We start from the raw sequence: 13,625 nt of genomic DNA, 5'->3' as shown, positions 1-13,625 counted from the left end.
GTTTGAGACTATTGTACTTTGTAACGGGGTATATTGGATCAAAGGATAGTGGAGGGTTAAGGATTACACCTAGGCAGCAAGCTTGCATGGTGGAATTTATGGTCATGTTATCAACAGAAATAGAAATGTCAGGTAGAAATATTCTATTGTTGGGTGGAAATATTATTAATTCTGTTTTTGAAAGATTGAGTTTGAGTTGGCGAGAGGAGATTGAAGATGAAATGGCAGAAAGACAGTCAGTAACGCAACACAACACGGTTGGTGAGAGATCAGGAGAGGATAGATAAACTTGTGTATCATCCACATAGAGATGATACTGAAATCCAAAGGAGCTTATTAATTTTCAAAGAGAAGTGGTGTAGATAGACAACAGCAGAGGACCTAGGACTGAGCCTTGTGGTACTCCAACTGATAAAGGAAGCGGAGCAGAGGTGGAGACAGAGAAATTAACACTGAAAAAACAATTGGAACGTTAGGATGAGAACCAGGATAGGACAATGTCTTGAAGACCTAGGGATTGTAGCATTTGTATGAGAAGAGACTTGTCAACAGTGTTGAATGTAGCAGAGAGATCCAGGAGAATTAGAAGAGAGTAATCACCTTTAGTTTTAGCTGTGATCAACTCATTGACAACCTTAGTCAGCACAGTCTCTGTGGACATCCTATATCTTTATGTTACGAGTATGCTTCTATAGCCGAGAGCTACATACCAATCAGCTGATTTTCAGGACTGTTAGGTTCCTGTTCATACAAGTATGTCAACAGTGACACTAATAGGTAGGCTTGTGACCACACATGTGGGAATCTCAACACGGCCCATAGAAAGATAGGAAACACCACTACTCACGCCTCAGAAGATGGCAGGCAGGTAAGTACCTTACACTCACATGGTTCTAACATCATTTCGTAAAGTTTTTCCGATCTGTTTGAGTGCATCGGTGCATACTTTGTGGCAAAGTCTAAGGTTGCTTACAAAGGCCCTGGTGATCTATGTATAATAAAGAAAAGTACTTGTTAACTATACAGTCATCACTGTAGCTCAACAGCGCCACACTGATTTCTCCACTTGAACCGCTGATTTCAAATCTCCAATCGCATGGCTCGAGTCACTCATATTCATTTAAGCAAAAGAATTGAAAATAGCATTTCAAATGGAAGAAGTGCTGCAGCAATGGTGAGATGCAGTGGCTCCTGTATAATTAACGAGGACAAAAAGAAACAAATAAACTTTATTAATTCAATTGTTTCGAAAAAATATATATATTTTATATGAGTTATATATTATATCTTAAATATTCTGCAGATGAAAGGATATATTAACGGTATTTAATAAATAAAATATAATATTTTTAATAATAATAATAATGATAATAGTAATACAATTATATTAAAATACTGAACATGCACTTATCTAAATAAATGTAATGCTCTTTCTCTCTGTCTTTCTCGTCTTCTGTGTGTGTGTGCAAGGGGGGATTTATACACTAGTTCCGAATGACCAATACTAAGGAGCAGGCCGGATGCCTGCCCAAGGCATTGAATGGGAGCCTTTTTATTAAGTGTATTTCTGCAATAAATTCAAACCACGATGCAAACTTAGGATGTATTGTATGGTTATATGTTTTCTGACACATTAATAGTTATTATTCATCACCAAATCTCTCCAGCTCAAGGAGTTTATGAAATGACCTTCGAAAGCTTGAAGATAGTTGTATACATTAGGGCAAACAACCCTCCATTGCTATTAACCCCTTCTTCTACTCTAGCAGATCAGCGGGATGACTCCAGATATTTGGGAAAGTTCAAAAAGCTAGGGACAAAACATGTGTGAGTGAAATGACACCAGATTGGCAGCCTTTTAGCAAATAGCAGTCATCTAGAATGGGGACCCCCAAGGGCTCCTAAAGTGACAAATGTGCAATTACTTCAACATATTCCAAAGTTCTATAAAAGATAACATTTTGAATAAGTATAAATGACCCAACATATTTATCAAAATGACTCTGATAGCAGGGTTAAAATAAACATTTATCGCTGTAATTTATCATCAAATGTAGCCAAGGCAACTGAAAGGTTCTCAATTTCTGTATTTGTGTGCATCTATATACAGGCATGTGTTTTGGGCTTATTTTTAAAAAAAAACACATTTATGTATTTAAAAATGCTTTATTGAAAGAATAATGCATTTTGTTTTATTAATGATTTTGTTCTGTTATAAAAGAACAGGTTATAGAAATATACTTTTGTATGCAAATGTTATTGTTGGCGTTAGCCCTTTTCTTGTATTGAGTGAAGCAAAAATCTACTGTTTTCACCGTTAATAGGAGACTTTGTCCCTTGATAAATGTGCCCCTTTATTTCTTATTATAGTAAGAAAAATATGCAGGTAATTATGATTATGTAAGTCAGCCTTTATTAATGTTAATTTATATGTATGTGTGTTTTAGTCTGCTTTTCAAATGGAAATTATTTTTTTTCCCTCTAAAATAAAGCTGGAAAATGAAATGCTGCTTGCAATTTAATGAAATAGGTTTGCAAATTCTTTGACAAAATATGCCTAACTGACTACCATTTTTAATTTTAATATTCAGTAAGCAATAAATGGAAAGCAACAAGTGCTAAAAATAAAAAGCATTTGAATGGGGGGTGGAGGAGGAAGGGGACTCTGGAAGTCAGAATTCATTGCTGTCTTAAGGAAAAAAACACCACAATCCTTGTATTAAAATAAACTAAAATATATTCCCACCAAATTTAGAAGTAAATTGGAGAAAGCAAGTGACTAAAACACCTACAGGGCGTATCTTCATGATACGGACTAAGGGTGTTTTAGTGGTAGATTTACTAACACTTCTAAAAATGAAAAGTAGAGGTGTTGCTCAAAGCAATCAAATGGGTTCTAGCTATCATTGTCTAGAATATACTAGCATATAGTTGAAAAAGACAGCTAGAATCTGGTTGGTTGCTAGGGGTAACACCTCCACTTTTCATTATATAGATGTTTTTATAAATCTGTTTTGTCTCTTGCTTCCTCCAAGATTCTCTGCTGAGAGTAAAATATATGTTTTATATAAAGTTGAGTGTTATAGTAATTATTGTGCTTTATTGTGATCGCTATGTTTTGTATGAGATTAAAATAGTTTTTTAGATGATCCAACTCCAGGTTGTATTCATTCATGTGATTCCGCTTTCAACAGATTAATTTACATATAAATTTGGTGTGAGTATATTATAGTTATTTTAATACATATTTTTCAGTATAATACACAGTGGTTTGGTGAATCTTTTTAGCGCTGTCTTTTTCATTTAATATTTTCTTTTAATATTGTCTGTGAACAGCAAGAGTAGTTTTTTTTCCATAGTCTTATTGCTGCAATGTTATTAGTCTTTTATACATTTCACTTTTCTCTTCAAAAGAAAATTTGCGCTGTATTAACCACTCACTGTGTGTATCTCTGCAGGAGGTTTGGATTACCTGGTGTTAAATCACATTGGCACATCCCCATTTCAGATGTGGGAGGGAGATGTAAATCACACGCGATGGCTAATGGAGGTTTGTATTGCTGTTTCCTTTCACACCAACTGCAAATCCCTAATCTCTCTCTATACATACTTTATTCTTATTTCCTCCTTCAATATTTTATTTTCCCAGATTTAGACTTCCATTCATAATTGATTTAATGTGCTTCCAGGTAAACTTCCTCAGCTACATCCATCTTGCCACCAAGGCTCTGCCTCACTTGACTGAATCGAAAGGCTCCATTATTGTACTATCTTCTCTCACAGGTGATTGGAGAATGGAATTTAAATGAATATTATTGGCTTTCATTTTACTGAGTTATTATTACTTTTTAACAATTATATACATTTGTTTTTATTGATCCTTTGATATGCTGTTACTTTATCACTAGATTTATGTTTCTAAGCATTGTAATGTAGGCATCAGAGAGCCTACATGAATGAGGATTCTATTTTATGTACTGTGAAGGTTGTTGCTTTTAAAATTATTCACCATTGTAATTGTGAATATTAATATGGATTTCATTTTACATAGGACCTCTTTTTGTCTAAATCAGAGTATGTTACCCATTTTTTGGCATGAGCCTGAGACCAAGGTAACTGTAGACATAGCAGTCCATGTGAGTGCTATGGAGCCCAGCAGCACAGGGTTCCCTGTCCCAAAGAAAAAAATAGTGTCTTCAAATACAAATTTAATATGACTTCATATAGTAATACAGTTTTGAAAAATAAAATGACTGTACATACAAGTCAAACTAACGCAATTGGTATTCTGCCCTATTGAATACTGACTGGTGATGGGGCAAACATTGTGCTGGGCATGATATCATAATGGTGAGTAGAGGGCCCTACCACATTTTTTTTTAGTTCTACCCTGCATAAGACTTTTTTTTGGGTTATGAACCCTTGGATTAAAGATACAGAAGCTAGATAACAGATAAGCCATTCACATGCAGGTGAAATACAAGCACACTTCCCCAATACCTTTGGTATCCAAACATTCAGGCATTTATTCTCAGGTTCTGAGATGGCTTTCTCTTCTGAAACAGTTTCTATAGTATTGCTGTCCTCCAGCATATTTTAGATCTCCCTTTGCATTTCCCATAGACTCACATATTGTCAGATTAGCAGTTACTGGTTCCTACAGACTCTTCATCCCAATTTTTGTGCTATCCTTTCTCATGGTCAAGTGAAGATTGTCTTTCATTTAATCCAAATGAATGTTATCATATATGTTTTTTTTTCTGTTCATTTAGTTAATTTTATGTTGTATTTAGCACTACAGATATCTGACTGAATTTCACAAAAGTGATGATATGATTTGCCCTGCTATTAACCATGCTTTTAAAGCATACTAAATTTAAAAAGCAATAACGTCACTTTTAACACCAGGAACATTAGTTTTGAGAACTAGAGTAAAAATATAGACATGGCCAATTTAACATAAAAAATAACAAGCAATTTCCAGAATTACATTAATATTAAGAAGGTCTTTAACCTAGTATGAATGTTGAAACAAATGATAATTATTGAATGAACCATGACCTATGTAAAATTACATTCTATTATTGCATATACTGTATATTATGGAATCACTCTGGGGCATAAATATTTATTTTAGTAATTTAGTATACTATAACTACATTTTTATTTTTAATGTAATTCTTATACTTTCTAAAACCCATAATATCTCCATTGTTATATTTTACTCTTAGTTGGCAATTCCTTTATTGTTCTATTTCTATTTATGTATTCCTTTAATTATAGTTAGATATTTGTAAAGAATATATTTTTCACCTTCATGTTAGTTTTATTAAAGAAATCACTGTTAAAAAAACAATTTTCTAACATGTAAAAAACTGACATTGGTGGCATGTTTATGCTTCACCTAATGCCGCAATGGTTTTACCTCCAGCGATCACGTTTTCCTTCAATGTGCTGAGTGGTTAATCTAAGCAAAGCGAAAATCTAGAGACAATTGGGGACAACGGCGCCAAATAGTGTACTAGTATTATCATAGAAATCCAGAAACCAATAGGTGACAATTTTATGCCTACCAGATACAAGATATTAAAGCCTCATTAGCATACAAGATATTAATGTTTGTTCCCAATTGTAAAGCACTATGGAATTTGCTGGTGCTATATAAATAAATGTTGATGATGATGATACAAGATTCAAATGCCTCAGCAAGGACTGTACATGAAATCTTCAAACATATGTGCCAGATATAAACAGAAAACAGGAAAACCAAAGATAGCATAGTATTTTTGAATCCGTTAATGGAACATATTACTTTCAACACCACAGGTATATATGTGTACTAGAAATAAAAAGGAGAAATGCTTATCTGTACATGATTTTTGTGACTTCTATACTAGATCCAACTTTACTCCATAAGTAGCAGTATAGGCAGTTATCCCCATTATTGGCCAAGAAGCAAAAAGAGTAGGAAATCTCTATAGTGTAGGATACACTATATGCTGAGGCATTTGGATCTTGTATGCTGATGAGCCTTTATGAACTTGTGTCTAGTATGCATCAAATTGTCACCTATTGGTTTCTGGATTCCTATACTATAACAATATTTGGCTCCACTATCCTTCTGTTCTGCATCTTCTCTCTCTCTCTCTCTCTCTCTCTCTTTCTCTCTCTCTGTGTGTGTATATATATGTATATATATATATATATATATATATATATATATATATATATATCAATCTCCCACTTATATGCTCAAGTTGCTGATATTACATGATAGTACATGCTATCACCAACTTATGATGCAACTTCAGCATATAAGTGGGAGATTCATGTCATCATAAATTTGGGGTTCAATAATCGAGACAGGTCCATCGTAAGAACCCCATCATATATTCACTTCCTAAAAGTCACAAAAGACTGGTAAACACTCTGGCCTGATCCATAATTCCAAGTTGGGATTCATTGGGTCACCTCTTATCTCAATTTGTCGAGTTGTATTTACAACCATTTGTTAAACATTCTTGAAGTCATATATCATTTGCCACAGATTCTTTAAATGTATTTCATGATTTGAGAATTTTCCAAAAGGCTGATTATTAGCGATTCTGGATGTAACCAATCTGTACACCAATATTCTGCATGATTTTGGAATGGTTTCATGCAGGAGAGGGATTAGAGAGAGAGTACAGTATATATGCCCCTCCATCAATCTATTTGCTGTTGCTTATTATGATTTTTATTATGATTATTTTTTTTATTAGTATACACAAAAACTTCTATTTGAGAAATGTTTTTAGCTCCAAAAACAGGGGACAGCCATGGGGTGAAATATGGCTCTATTATATGCTAATTTTTGAGCTTAAAATACATCTATTCTGATCTTAATTATTCTAACAAACATTATAATGTATGTAAGACACATTGATAATGTTTCCTCATTTGGGGAGGTGGTGGAGAGACATTATTGATAAACTTAAAAGCCTACCTATTACCAAAATATTTAATATTTTTTGTCATAGATCACCATGATCGACTTTCTGCATATGACTATAGTTGTTGCTGAGGGTAAATTATGGAAGTCAACATATTCTAAAGCCACTGATAAAAATGCTCACTTACACACTACAAGTTTCCACCCATATCCACTCAAGTGGGGTTTGCCTTATTCTCAACTATTTAGGGTTGCAAGAATTACATCTGATGTAAACCAAATTGGTGAGGCTTTGGATCATAACTTGATCATAACTACAATAACTGGAAGCTGAGAAAGCTATTGTTTGCATTGGTAAACTCAAAAGGGTACTTCTCCTGCTACCCATGACATCTGATGCCGCCACATACAATCCAGATTGCATAACAATAAGAAAATGTATAATCCTAGTAATGTCGGGATAGCCCTTCCAATAAGAGTCTGTCACAGCGAAGATGATTCAAATGAGAAAGGAACTTAACTTTTGGGTGATATCCCCAACTGATCTAAGTGTGCACATGCATTTCAACTTAACAGGAGGAGGGATCAGAAAGGATCCCTCTACCCATCACATTGCAGTACAGTATTGACTTCAGTTCCCCAATGCGAAGATACCGGGTTTTGTGGCCCAATTCTACCCACTTCGCTCTGGCTGGCCACCCACAGGTGCCTTCCTAAGCCATGGAAGTCTACCCAGTACCTTCTAAGGTTCTTATTAGTCACTCAGGAAATGCAGTTAGAAAAGTACAACATTATGTGTCGTGTAATAAAAACATCACTAGAATATTATGTACACACAGTAAATAAATGCTAGGCAGGTTTACCACATCATCTATTCCTTACCACACTAACTTAAGGAGCTACAGTTACCTGGATGTCCTGACTTAAAAACCCATGGAGTTCTTCTCTTAGCTGCAGCTGTAGTCCATTGGTAGAGAACGAAAACTCAAAACCAGCTAAACTGCACCTTCCATCAATCAATCCTCAGAATGAATATTACCTCCCCCTCTGGAGTGGCTCCTTATATTGCGGGTCAAATTTCCACAGTGCTTTCCCCTCCCTGGACAAACCCCTGGGCCTCTCCTTGTTAAACATTGGAGAGTGCTGGACTAGGGGGATGGAGAGGGGAGTGGAGATGAGCTGTACTTCCACAGAAACTCCCCTGCTAGATGGCATGTCTGGACTAGTCTTGTGAGAACAATGGACACTAATTAGCCTTTCCCCTCACCAGTATCTTGCAACCTGATCCCTACCCATAACCCCCCTGGCTTCACTTTAGGGACAATGAATAACAAGCTCACTGCCACATCATCAATATACAATACACAATATACATATTTACAATGAGCTACAATGTCCCCTTATCCATATGTAATTAGACACTGCATTTGTAGTCTGTTGGGCTGGGGAACAAAAGAAAGGGCTATAAAAGTACATGCTATAATCCACATTTTGTGAGAAACGAAGGACAGGCTGGTTAGGGTGATATTAATACCTCGTTTCACCACACCCATCCTGATAGAAACTTATTGGCACGGCGGCAGGGCTGCCAAGAAGAATTCAGGGCCTGGGTACAACAAATTCATGGGGCCCCCCTCATAGTGAAGTAAGCCCCAAAATTTTTTTGCGCCGCCTTACGGCGGCGCAAAAAAGATTAGGTATATGGTCATATATTCAGGGGCGTGGCTAGCCAAACGGCAGTGCAAAAATTTTGGGAGGTGCGGTCATGCATTTGGGGGCGTGGCAAACGTGCCATTGGGGCGTGGCTAACATAAAAACCACTAGGCTCTCAATTCGCCGGAGCGTCACATATGTTTAAGCACTCCTGACTTTCAGGACATCTACCACCACAGGGTAGTATACAAACAATGCAGTGTGTACACAAACAGTTCAGTCTTGGCCTACACCTTACATTGGACACAACATTCACCAAAAATTGGTATTGTCCCTACTAGAATCACAACATTTCACACACTGTGCTGCTCTCTCCTACCTGTTCTTCTCACTTTCTCCACCTGTGGCTGCTGCTTTCTTTAGTTGTGGCTTGTCCGGATCCAGAAATGTTGAAGGACCTATTTTGAAAAAAAAATGGCTACATTTAGAAAATTACAGCCAGCCCCAGCGTTAAATCAATAGCCCCCACGATTAATAATTAGGCCTTCCTCCAGCTCCAATATTACAATAATGTGCCCCTTCATCATCGCCATGCCTTATGATCACACTGTGCCCTCCATGCTGTTTTTGCCCCCTTCATCTGGCTCCCCTTCATCAGACTATACTATGCTGCTCCCCCTCTTTTTCAATCCCACTGTGCCATGCCTCCCCCCCCCCTTTGTAACCCCACTGTGTCATGCTGCCCACCATTTTTTAACCCCACTGTGCCATGCTGACCCCTGTTTATTAACCCCACTGTGCCATACTGCCCCGTTTTTTAACCCATCTGTGCCCCTCTCATTTTTTCACCCCCTCTGTCATGCTGCTTTCCCATTTTTTAACCCCTCTGTGCTCCCCCCTCAATTTTTAACCCCTCTGACATGCTGCTTTCCCATTTCTTAACCCATCTGTGCCCCTCTCATTTTTTAACCCCTCTGACATGCTGCTTTCCCGTTTTTTAACCCCTCTGTGCTCCCCCCTCAATTTTTAACCCCTCTGACATGCTGCTTTCCCATTTTTTAACCCCTCTGTGCCCCCACTCATTTTTTAACCCCTCTGACATGCTGCTTTCCCATTTTTTAACCCCTCTGTGCTCCCCCTCATTTTTTAACCCCTCTGACATGCTGCTTCCCCGTTTTTAACCCCTCTGACATGCTGCTTCCCCGTTTTTAACCCCTCTGACATGCTGCTTTCCCGTTTTTTAACCCCTCTGTGCTCCCCCTAATTTTTTAACCCCTCTGACATGCTGCTTCCCCGTTTTTAACTCCTCTGACATGCTGCTTCCCCGTTTTTTAACCCCTCTGTGCCCCCCCTTATTTTTTAACCCCTCTGTCATGCTGCCCCCCCGTTTTTTAACCCCTTTGTGCCCCCTCATTTTTTAACCCCTCTGTCATGCTGCCCCCCCGTTTTTTAACCCCTTTGTGCTCCCCCTCATTTTTTAACCCCTCTGTCATGCTGCCCCCCCCCCCCCGTTTTTTAACCCCTCTGTGCCCCCCTCGTTTTCCTCCCTTCACTTACCTTTTCTCCTCTCTTGGTCTTTTCTGCTGCTCTGTGCTCCAGACTGACTGAATGCTGGGCATGACATGATGACATCACACCCAGCATTCAGACAGTCTGAATAGAGCACAGAGCAGCAGAGAGGAGGGATGCCGGCTCCGCGATCAGGTGAGTATGTTTTTTTTTTTTTTTAAACTAGCCTGCTCCCCCCACCAACGACCGAGCCCCCCCCCCCCCCCCCCCCGCCAAAAAAAAAAAAAAAAAAGGAAAGGAAAAAAAACGTTTTAAAAAAAAAAATTAAAAAATTAAAAAAAATCAGCAGCGCAAGGGCCCGGGCCGGGCCCCCTGACATGCCGGGCCCGGGTAATTAGTACCCGCTCCCCCCCCCTCTCGGCGGCCCTGCACGGCGGTAATGAACATTAGTTTGGTTAAAAGGTAAAATTTTGAAACAGCCCTGATACTAGTATTTGCCTTATTCATGTGAAAGCAGTCGTTCCTGCAGGATTTAAAAAATGTATGACAAATTGGCCACTTTATGGGAGGACTGCCACGTTCACATCCCGAAGGTACTTGCCCATTTCTATCTTTCCCTTTGAGCTGATTTATGGCAGTTGTTACTGTGATCTGTTTGACTGCTGTGATACTTTGTTCGGTTTTAACATTTATTTCTGCAGATACTTTGAATGTAACTCAAAATTCCCTTTTGCAGCCACATACCTCCTACACTCATTGCTGGCTGCTTGGATTACTATGGGCCAATAGGGTATAGCTGTATATAGCTGTCTGGTAATGTATTTGTAAGTAATCTGTTTGATTATTTTGGTGCCACTGAAGCTTTATATATTGCCATTTTTTACATTGCTGCTATACCCTTGATGAAAGTCCTGAGAGATTGAAACGATTGTCGGGTACACCTCAGCTGTAGCAGCCTTCAGCCTTACAAATGACATAAATAACCTCAGTTGCCAATATGTTCAAATTATGAAGAACCCATGAAAGAGGGCATTGCTGTAACTTTTTGTAATCTAATGTATTCCTCCAGGTAAAATTGCCAACCCATACACTACAACATATGGTGCTTCAAAGTTTGCTCTAGATGGTTTCTTTGGTTCCCTGCGACATGAATTAGCCATGAAAAAGATTCCTGTTTCCATCACAATGTGTATCCTTGGGCTAATCGACACTCAATCAGCCTTGGAGAAGATAAAGTGAGTATGGATTTTAAACAGTATATTATTTATATGCCATTGGCCAGACTGGGGTGTTCCTTGTAGAGTAGAGAGTAGGTGCACCAATGTGCCCTATTTTTTTTAAAGAAAAGTGCAAAAATTAGATTTAATTTTATAGAGCAAGGTTATTGAAATTAGATAAAGGGGTGAAGTGGGCCCATTTTTGGGTTGCATAGCTATTTCCACTCTGTAAATAGACACGTTTTTTTTTGCACCAGCTCTGAGCTGACCAAAATTTGGTCTCATCCAATTCTTTACCAAAGAAGCTCATTTGCTAGTGAACTTTTCCCATCTATTCTCTGCACACCTAGGTGAACCTCTAGCTGTCAGAAGAGTATCCTAAAAGCGGAAAGTAGGCGTGCACCTTCTTTTGCGGAGCATCTAGTGCATGGACGATAAACTGAAATATCTGTGCTCTTTGTTATTTTTCATTGTTTTACTACTGTAGATACACTTCATCTCTTAAAAGTTGTACAAAAAAACAAGAAAAATTGTACAAAAAAAAAAATCTATTTTTCAATTCATTATTCTTTTATCCACCCTGCTGAGTTTCAGATCTAAAATATCTGAACACAAATATGTAGTCCTGTGGCTGAGTTATGAGGTTTTCTTTACTGCCTCTTCAATATAGGACCTGTCACTATTCTAATTATGTGACAATAATGATCCCTTTTAAATAAAGAAGAGAAGGCAGCAAATGTAATGTACACTAACATACAAGTGACCATGCACTGTCCATTGCAGTCCATCTAGATTAACATGTTAGACTCCAGCAGTCATTTGAATTCATATCTCTTAATTGTTAATAAAATTATTTTGTAATTTATTGTTACAAACCTATTTAATGCTTTCTAGTAAAAAAAAAAGTTAAAGTTGCTTCCAACCTATTTAGTTGTGAGTTGGGCTTTAGAGCTTAGACATATGACATAAGTCTAAACTGATTAACTCTCACATCCCCTTCCATCATTATATCATTATTCATTAATCATTTATTCAATCGAATACTGTTTTTTTCCACTTTATTAGAGTTGTTATTTTATTTTACTTTAGTTTATCTGTTGAAATAATGTTACAGTTCTGTGTAAAACAATTACAGTTAGTGCTACAGATAAGCTAATAAATTTAAATATTTTTGAACCATAAGACAACAGAAAAGTGAATACAAATGTAGTTAATATTTATTATTTGGGAAATATTATCCAACAAAAGTATTGTTTTCTACAATTTGTCAAATATTTAATAAACATTCATAATCTATGTTATTAGGAAAACTAGGTATAAATACTGAAGGAAGAATCCACCCAAAACTTAACATTTACTATTAATGGCATTTTTGACTAAGCTGTCTGCTGATCATTACAGGGTTTAAATAGGCAGGTCCAGTATGTGTATGTGACCATTGACTTAATGAACATGGGCAATTGCTATTTTGTCATTTAGCCTAACCACTACAGCCAAAATAACCACAAATTTGGTCATAAGCTAAATAGCACATGCATGGTAATTGTTATAATAAAGAATTTAACAAATAGGAGACTGGGTTATCCGAGGCTTCACAGCAGACTATATGAGGATAGACGATTTGTATGTGCATTCACCTTTCACGTTCTTGTGTTTTAATACCTCTTGCAGAGATAAGGTCTCCATGCCTGCTTACCCTGCCGAAGATGCTGCCTTAGCAGTGGTATCTGCTGGAGCAAACCGCCTAGAGGAGATGTTCTATCCTTGGTATGTAAGACCTCTATGCTTCTTCAGGGACTGGTTTCCACAAAGCAGAAACTGGATTATACAGATGTCATACCAATACCAATCAGGAGAGTCAAGGGTACAATCCTGAGACCACCAAACATTAATGAACTTTGGATATCTTTTTTCATTCTTGCTTTTCATTAAAAATAAATTACATTTTCAAAATCTATTTTCCTAAAAATACAATGTTGTATGTCCATACTATACATTTTTCAATTCGTATATACTATATTTACAACATGACTGATATGTGAGATATATCAGTCATGAAAACAAAACATATCAATATCAACTCATATGATAACTGCATCCAAATTGTAGTTTTGATTCAATTGAATTTGCGTCGTGCTGAAAGAATGACAAAAGCAAACCTTTCCATGAGTAAAGCTAGGTACACACTACACGGCTTTCGTCCAATAATCGGCTCAATCAGCCGACATACGACCACTCGTTCAAAAGTCGGGTCAGTGTGTGTAGTGACACGATGGTCGAAAGCCTGCCCAAATGGATGATTGTCGCCTCATTTG

General features: G+C 37.4%; 1 protein-coding gene across 1 annotated transcript in view; it reads left to right on the top strand.

Moving 5' to 3' along the window:
- The window catches only part of HSD11B1L (hydroxysteroid 11-beta dehydrogenase 1 like), a 41,527-nt gene extending 28,260 nt beyond the window's left edge, over positions 1-13,267 (top strand). The window contains exons 4-7 of the mRNA XM_075206552.1: positions 3,459-3,550; positions 3,690-3,783; positions 11,163-11,328; positions 12,982-13,267. Coding sequence (XP_075062653.1) covers positions 3,459-3,550; positions 3,690-3,783; positions 11,163-11,328; positions 12,982-13,186 — 557 coding nt within the window. The 3' untranslated portion in view covers positions 13,187-13,267. The remainder of the gene's footprint in view (positions 1-3,458; positions 3,551-3,689; positions 3,784-11,162; positions 11,329-12,981) is intronic.
- The last annotated feature ends 358 nt before the right edge of the window (positions 13,268-13,625 follow it).

Source organism: Mixophyes fleayi, chromosome 1, assembly GCF_038048845.1.
Source record: "Mixophyes fleayi isolate aMixFle1 chromosome 1, aMixFle1.hap1, whole genome shotgun sequence".
Lineage (NCBI taxonomy): Eukaryota > Metazoa > Chordata > Amphibia > Anura > Limnodynastidae > Mixophyes > Mixophyes fleayi.
The sequence above is the reverse complement of the archived record's forward strand: the minus strand, read 5'-3'. Positions and strand labels throughout refer to the sequence as shown.